Source organism: Hipposideros armiger, unplaced genomic scaffold (assembly GCF_001890085.2).
Source record: "Hipposideros armiger isolate ML-2016 unplaced genomic scaffold, ASM189008v1 scaffold_194, whole genome shotgun sequence".
Lineage (NCBI taxonomy): Eukaryota > Metazoa > Chordata > Mammalia > Chiroptera > Hipposideridae > Hipposideros > Hipposideros armiger.
In genome coordinates, this window is record NW_017731544.1 from 1,388,581 (window position 1) to 1,397,419 (window position 8,839).

Sequence of the window (8,839 nt, forward strand, 5' to 3'; positions counted from 1 at the left end):
TGAGCTTTCATGAGCCACTTTGAGAGGCTGTGAGTGGCCATCCAATGGCTGGTGAGAGACTGCCTCACCCAGGAAGAGCACAATGACAATACCAACATGGGCCAGTGAAGTGGTGTCCTCCACAACTAGACTGAAGAACAAAAGGATGGCAACTTGTCTATTCCCCTTCCCCGATTCCCCAACACTGTTCCCCTTCCCTAATTCCCCAATAAAATCTTTTAAAAAAATTATATATATATATATATATATATATATTACAAGCACTGCTAAAACCAGCTCAGAAAACCACACCATATTTTTGAAATTTACCCAATTTGCCATTTATGCTTTGGACAAAATGTTGCCAAACTTTTACCATAAGGGTCTGACAGTAAATACATTAGGCTTTGCAAACCATATGTTCTTTGTTGCAACTCTTCAATTTGTAGTGCAAAAGCACCTATAGAAAATATGTAAGCAAATAAGAGTGACTCTGGTCCTTCTTTAAAGAATCAGACTGATTTTTGGTTTCAGACCCAATATAACTATAGAATTGGTTCAAAACACCTAAACTCAATTCAGCCCTAGGTTAGTCTATTAAAAAGCTTGCCAGCAATCATGATTTTTATTCTTTTAATGGGCATAAATCTTCTTGAAGAATAGCTTACTAGCTCCTTCACATATTTTAAGAAGTGTTAAGAGATTTAAAATTTTAAAGAGCAAGACATTTTGGGTCCTCTCAAGAGGACAGGTAGAAATGTATATGCTATATATTCTATTTCTGATGGTCACTTAGAATTAATAAAATTAACGTTGTTATGGTATGGTGCCTGAACATGCGAAAGGAAAGTGAAAAACCTAGTTCATCTTTGGACTATTAATACACAAGAAGGTAATTAAATATTCAGCAATACATAGGACAAGACTTGAAAATTCTTTTTCTTTCCTTTTCTTGGATGCTTTGGTTCTGCAACAAGAGTCTAAAAACTTATGGAGGCTTTTTGATCTTTGACTTCAGAGATAATTTTAGTACCATAAGTTTACTGTTCACATAACTCACAGAAATGTGCCCCTGAAATATTCCTAACTAACAGCTGGTTGACAAAATAAATAATGCTATTAAAAATGAAATCAGTAATGTAACTTGACGTAAAGTGATGCATGCTCAGCATTGCCAAATCAAGTACTGACTGGAGGCTAAAAAGAATGAAAGGGAGAGATTTCATTAAAAGTGGAAACATTACTGAAAGTAAAATAAAATATTTTGGAATAAAATATACAAGGGTCTGGTAAGCATGTTATATGTTAAGGGAAAAATCCAATTTTTTACTAAGAGAGTACAAAATAGAAGCATGATCTAATGAAGTCTTAAATAGGGATTCTAACAAGCATTCCTAGATAAAAATCATATTGTATCTTTTTACAAGTGTTGCCTTTTTATTCCTGACAAATGCCAGGTATATTTGAATGAAAACTTAAAGTTACTTAACTGATTTAAAAATTGTGTACCTTTACTATGAAAAAAAAATCACGGTAATTAAGAAAAATCTTTTAGACTCTCTGTTAAGTGGATTAATTGGATCAAGATTAAGTGGACAAACACTATATTAAGAGTTACAAATCAAGTCCCCTTCAAAGATATAACAAGATGGCTTCTAAAGTATGGACAATATCAACAACAGAAATAGGGTGATGGAAAGCAGGTTGAGGGAGAAGTTTATGAAGTATGTACACCCACCTCACCCTAACATAAGACACATTTGTGTACATATTTTAAAGATGATAACATTTCACATCTGCAAAAACTTTCATAGCAAATAATCTCAAAGTATTTTATGAACACATCTATTACCTATGTTGCTTCCTTACTTACAAGTCGCTACCATTTCTATTACTGCTCAGCAGCAAGTCTAACCATAAGATGTCTTCTTACAGCAAAGAGACTTTTTTCTCCTGGGCACAAGAACAGGAAGGAGCTGGCACACTCAAAGAGGAATACAACGGAGTCTGATGCACAGCTCTGGTTCCAACACCTGAGCCACGTTTATCGCCAACAAATGTGGATAAACTCACTGTTAATCCTTTCAAATTGCCCATAACGTATGGTGCCCTCTGGCTTCCTGCATGTCATCTTCAACTCTGAGAATCCCACATTTATTTCTCCATAAATTCATACACAATTTTCTAAGCATTCTTAAAATAATCCTCAAATTCCTAAAGTCAGTAAGAGTTAAGAGGAAACTTCTAAAATGTTCCTATTTGCCTGCTGAGTTTACTCCTGTTTTACTATTAAACCTCAACAGCTTCAATACATGTTAGCAGACTGAGGTTCCTTATTGTTAAAGTGAAGTAGAGAAGCATGTTAGAGTTTGGGAGGGGGCTAGGTGCTAGTCAGAGGCAAATTAAATGTGCATAACTTGCTACTTGCTATCCTGTTGTAGTTTCAACTCAGGTAATATTTTGTAAGGAATGTGGCTTACTCAATCAGTGCCAGAAGTAAGGAGACTGTCTATTAGCTTTACTGATTCTCTTCACTGCAAGAAGTTCTCCTTGAACCCGAAGAAGTCTATTAATTTGGGGACCATATCACAATTTGTTCAGAGCTGATTCCTCATGAACTATATAAAAGCTAATAATATGTTAATATAAATCTAAAGATTTGTTAAGCAGACACAAAAAATAATCAGATGTCGTTAGAACGTGGTACGTGGTATTCTCTACAAATTCCACCAAAGGATGGTTGGGGTGATGGCCTGAGCAAGGAGCCACTTGAATGGGCCCCGTCATTAATCTCTTCTGGATTCCCCATTCTCTTTATCCTGGTTCTGGGTCAGCTGCATCAATGTTCAAGACTCTGTGATTTTAATTTGCCACAACAAATCTAGAGCATAGAGTCAGCAAAAGTAAGTGACAGACTCTGGCTTAATAAATCATATCACAAGGTCTTGTTTGAACTGGAATCCCCACGTGGAGCCCAGATCCATCTTCTCCTTTCTCCTAAGTGCCTAAAATGTTATAAGAAGCTACTTTATTTCATACTTTCAGTGTATCTCAGTGAAAGTGGGAAAAACTACCAATTGCAGCCGAAAACATAAGTTTAAGAATCAAGCATTAATAGGTAAACAGGGACTGGGACTGGCAAGTGGACAAGAAAACTAGAGTGCACATTAAGTAATAATGGTAAGAAACAATCCTAATAGGGTGCCAGAAAAAATGCTATGGATCTAGTTCCGTTTCCATATTATACAGTTTAACTTACTCGACAAAACTGCTTTAAAAAAAGAACAGTTCAATTCACCTATCCAGAATAAACATTCGCTTTTTAATCTTTTGATAGGCAGCATCAGATTTAATAATCAATAAATTATATTCAGGAAATTATGTTAAACTTTTTCTAAAATGTTTGAAATAACAAATGTTATTAAAAAGCAAGGCTATTTGTTACACTTATTTTGAAGATAACTGATGTCATACCCAAAAGAAATCAAAATTTTTTAGCTTTTTAAATTTCAAGACCCTCTTTTATATACAAAAACATGGATATTTTAATCTAGCACAATATTTGCCAAATAATGATATTAATACACTTCTGGGGAAGAATCCAATGCTAAGGATTTACTTGTAAAACCTCCTGGTTTCCACTAATAAACTATAACAGATCTAAGACTTCATTTTTTTCAGATACAACCCCTGGAGGTGAACCTTCTTACTACCTACTATTGCACTAAATGTGACCCTTTCAATTGAGGAATGCTCTTTCAGTTTTAAAGTTTTTAAACTACTCTATATTTAAAAACTTGGCAACATAGAACTACTATGGAGTGTTCCTTTTCATACGCTAAATACTCAAATACTTGCCAATTTTCAGGGACAAAGCACTGACAGCTATACTTTCATCTATGACCTGTAAATAAATCTGTGTTACTGTTTAACTGTCACCACCTTTCAGACACACAGCAAGAAAAAGGGGAAGGCCAATTTCCTTTATAGGCTCAAATACAAAATCACAATCTGATTTATTATTGTGATACATGTAATTGCTTATCCCATTATCCCTCATTTGTTTCTCATATTCAATGAAAGACTAAGGAATACGAAGATTTGGGGCAATTTTTGTCTCTTTCACAAGTTCACAGATGTTTAAACTGATACTTCACGCAAAAACAAAATTAGGAAGTGAAATAATCATTATAGAAAAGATTGGCCTATTATGAGGATTAAAGCCACTAACAATTTTAAAAATGCTTGGTAAACCATAAAGCAGTACAGAACACACAATGTAAGCCCTACGGGGAAGAGACAGTTATCTGATTTGTTCATTGGCGATCCCAATGACCTAGCACAGAGCCTGACACATGAAAGATTCTCAATAAGCATTTGCTGAAAGAATGAAACATATTGTACAAGTAATAGTGGGTAACAAAAATAATGAAGCAGAAATGCATCCCCTAGTGGTGCTGTATTTCACCAATGCACTTAAAAAGAACTCTGGGTTTTCTTATTCAGCATTTAGACTGATACAATCAATAAGTTAAGGTTGAGGGGGGAAAGTGGGCAGTCAATATGCTGAAATGATTAAAAATCGCATTTTTTGATCCGCTCCAAAGTTAGTATCTAAAGGATCAGAACTGATTGTTCACTGCCATTTCCAAAATATGTAAGGCGGAGCGGGGGTGGTAAATGAGGGTAAAAGGGTTCAAATACATGGTGATGGAAGAAGAACAGACTCTGGGTGGTGAACACACAATGTGATATATAGATGATGTATTACAGAATTGTATACTTGGAACCTATGTAACTTTACTAACCATTGTCATTCCTATAAATTGTAATTTAAAAAAAAAGAAATACTGCTATCTTCTGAAAACAGTAGCTTTTCTATGTCCTTTATACTCTACAGAACACAATCACTATTTCATCCCCATCTAATTTTCATGGGATAGCTAACATTGTCAGCATTCATTATAACTTTGTAAGTCTACACAGTATAAAGTTCCTATAACGTTTGCTAAGGCAAGAATCTGTCATTTAAATAAAACTGGACAATGTTCATAAGACTACATTCTTTGTCAAAATATGAAAATAAATTAATGTAAATGTTGGTTTTAAACAGTATATTTGTGGGCACAAATTTACGGGGCTTTAATTTTCTAACGATATTTTTCTACTTCCAAAAATTAAATGCATTCTTTACAAGAATGATATTTTGAAATAAAAGGTTATTTCTTCAAATGAAAATTAACCTAGGAGAACATCAACTCTTCAATGATGACTGGATAAAATATTAGGAGAAATATATGCTTAAGTTATATTAGAATACTTCAAAGGGAAATATAAACTCTTATACTCTAATTATTCCAAAAAATTCTTTTTGCATTTTGACGCTTTCCTAAGTGTACAAGAATGAATATGTTGTGAAAAAATTTTTAAAGTGTAGTTAGGAAACCCTTTACTCAATTAACTGCAATATTTTGAATGAAATGAATAGGTATCTGAAATTATTTTTCAGAGTTATTGAAATATCTGCATTTGATTAGCATTTGGTTTATTTAAATTGAATCTGTAAAATCTACAAAGTTTAAATTATGTAACTTTCCATTGGTGAATAACCAATCATGATCAGGAGCAATATAAGAATCCTTGAAAAATAACTTCTATGAACACAATGCATTAAAAGTTATGCAAATCACTAACTTTTCTTTAAAATGTTATTTTTATGAGACAGCACTAATTATTTATTAACTCTTGTCTATGTAAACCTGCTTTGTATGTTTCTAATTTTCCTACTACTTCAAAAAGAACAGAGTGGCCCATATTTCCTAGGCACATAAACTTTTTCTTAACTATATTTGTTCCTCTCCCAGGGTGCAAAAAGGCTTCCTAGAATTTAGGTTTTACACTATGTGAGTGCGATCGGTGCTCATATAATTATATTTGTTCCATTCTGTTAGTAACCATTTAAAACTGAAAGACCAGGACAGGTTCTAAACATGTTAAATTCTATAAAGCCATTAGCAATAAATTTGATCCGGCAGTTTACTGGGACAATGGAATTTGCTGAAAAAGCGTCTATTAGTCATTCTGGACAAACCCATCGGGATTAAAAGAATGAATTAAGATCTTCTAAGGACGCAGACAAAAAAAAAATAATCCAACTCCATCTCAGTTTCTGAGTCTCTAAAGGCTTTTCCCTTTTTTACTGCCAATTTCAGTAGCCCCTCCATAATCTTTAAAATTTGACTAAACTATCTGCTTCTCTCCACTCATACCACTTTTTTTACACGGGAATTAAAACAAACTAAAACTGCCCTTCTTTTGGTAAATTCCCATTTACTGGTTGGTGAGCTTCCTACTCCAGGTGCCGATTCAGCTGTTTCGACTCAGCACGAAGAAAAAGTCGGCCTTGATTTCCTTGCCCCTTAATGATCCAAAATGTGAGGGTGGAGAAAGCCAAAACTTTGCCCAACTCTCCTTCCAAACACCTTTGCGAGCGTTCTTGAAGGGCCCCGACCGTCACCAACAGTTTAAGAGACAAAAGCCCCCAAAGCGGACTGTGCGAAGCTCTCCTTGCCAAGAACTTTCCAGGGAGTTGGGACAGTAACACTGCACTTGGGAAATCCCGTGATCTTGGTCCAGCGAGCCCAGAGATCTACGAACTGGGGCTGACCTTGCCTGCGAACAACGAGGTGCTTTCATGGTTTTAGAAAGGCCTGGAAACGCAGGTAGCCCTACCAATTGTTGACAGAAGGAAACAGAGAAGAAGCGAATGGGATGGGATGGGGGGGTTGAGGGGGGAATCACAGTCAATGGTGGTACCCTCCTTACCCCCAAAGTGGCACCTCCACTAAAGCTCTAGATGTTCCAGGAAGAAGGTTCCAGACCAGAGATTTCAGGGATTTCAGCTCCCTGAAGCCCGAGCGCCCTCCGTGCGGTGCGCCTCGCCAGCGCGCCCAGATCTCGGGCCAGGTTGCACTGGACGCGGCTGGGGAGGAGAGAGCTGGCTCACCTGGGGCAGAAGGCTGGAAGGTACAGTCTCGGTCCCCCGGAGCCCGGCCTGGCAGCCTCACGCCGTCCGCCGAGGGGCTGAGCACTTGGAAAGCCCACCGCGTGCCGTAGGGCGCCCCGCCGGGGCTGACTTGCTCGGCCGCAGGGCACAGCTTCAGGGGAACGGGGCTGGCGGGCAGGGGCCGAACCCGCGCGCCCGCGGTGGCGGCGACCGTGGCGGTGGCTAAGGCGGCCGCCGGGCCGTGGGGCGCGGGCGGCTGCAGCCCGGGCGGCGGGGCGCCCCCAGCGCGCAGCAAGTTCTCGATCAGGAAACTCTTGCCCAGGTTGCCGAATCCCGGCGCGGCGGGGAAGTTGAGGAGCGCGGAGGAAGCCACCACGTCCCAGTACGCGCCGGCGTGGGCCGCCACGGCGCTGGGGAGCATGGTGCGGCGCCCCGCGGCCGGCCGCTCGCCCGCCTCTGCCTCGCGCGCCCGGGGAAAGGAGGAGCGGGCACCGAGGACGCCGGCCGGCTTGGAACGGTATTATTTATTTGGGTCGGGCGTTTTTTTAAAGGATGGGAGGAGTGAATGTGGGAGGGGGAAGCTGGGCTTCTTCTCTGGCCCGCGCGCGGCATAGGCTCCTGGGGCACCCGGAGCGTCCCTCCCGCTCTCTATGCAGATCCGGACTTTTTTTTTTTTTTCTAGAAGGCTGGAAGGTGTGTCCAGCTCATCCATTCATGTCACCCAGCCCACAAAGTGACAGACGCAGCCAACAATAAGGGCAGCCCCGGGAGTCCGAGCTTTGGCAAGGGGAGGGAACGCGCAGCGGGAGGAGGCGGGCGTGGAGGCGACGCTGGTCCCCCTCTCAGCCGCCCGGCTGGGCCGCGGCCCTCGCGCTGGAGCCCGCGTAGCCCCCGGGGCGCGAGGCCGCCTAGACGCCGGCGAGGAGCGCGCTGAGGGCAGGAGGCACTCGCTTCGGGAGAGCGCTCTGTGTTCCACCTGTTAGAGGACCCCTGGCTCTCCAGTGCTGATGTGACTTCTTCAGTAACCAGCTGGCATCCAGGGGAAGAGGACTCAGTAGTTAGTGTCTGCAAGGGCTGCAAGTTCTCAGAGAGTCACCAGTGTTGCTGAGATTGTTGTGGTCGTCCAGATGAAAAGTTAACCTTTAATGAGTGGGCTGGTTGTGTTTTGGAGACCTTTTAAGAAATTTCTGAGTTTCCAGTAATTCGTTTCCGGTCACTTTTAATAAGATTTGATTTAGTGTTGTGAATTGGGATGGAGAGGGAGGGAGCTGTGATTCCAGAGTTCGGACAGAGACTTAACAACTGTTTTCAGCCGCGGCTCACCCTCACCCCCATCCTGAGCTGTGCCAGGATTCCCTTACATCTGGGGCCTCTCCAGTTAAGTTTCACAGGGGACTCTGAAGGGTGAGGGCAGACAGAGTCTCCTGGGGAAGGAAAATGCTGGTGGTTTCCACCATTCAATGTTCATACTCCCAGCCGCTATCTTTTAAAGGTTGTAACTTCCACCGTTTATAGAAGTCAGTTACTTTCTTCTACTTTCCACTGTCTTCCCAGCCTTGTCTTAAAATTGTTCTCTGCTAGTATCTCCTCTCAGGATTTTTTTGTGGCTTCTTAACCTTTTTCTTTTCTTTTTTTTCTTTTTCTTTTTATTTTTTACTGTCATTTTAAGAGAAATTGGGAAAGGAAGGCAGATAAGTAAGTTGGTCAAGGCCATGTTAAATGGGAAACCCCGTAGTGGTTTTTTTACAAATAAAATTCAAATCCTTTCACTCCCTGGTGTGCCCTCTTAAGGCCCCCTCATATCCCTTTGGTCATTTTCTTACACATGACCTTAACCTTTCTTACCCCTTGACC

The 8,839-nt window shown here is 40.5% G+C and overlaps 1 protein-coding gene across 1 annotated transcript in view; it reads right to left on the reverse strand.

The window, feature by feature from the left end:
- DBX2 (developing brain homeobox 2) overlaps positions 1 to 7,567 on the reverse strand; it is a 42,286-nt gene extending 34,719 nt beyond the window's left edge. Inside the window, exon 1 of the mRNA XM_019653062.1 lies at positions 6,986 to 7,567. Coding sequence (XP_019508607.1) covers positions 6,986 to 7,406 — 421 coding nt within the window. The 5' untranslated portion in view covers positions 7,407 to 7,567. The remainder of the gene's footprint in view (positions 1 to 6,985) is intronic.
- Between the last annotated feature and the right edge of the window lie 1,272 nt (positions 7,568 to 8,839).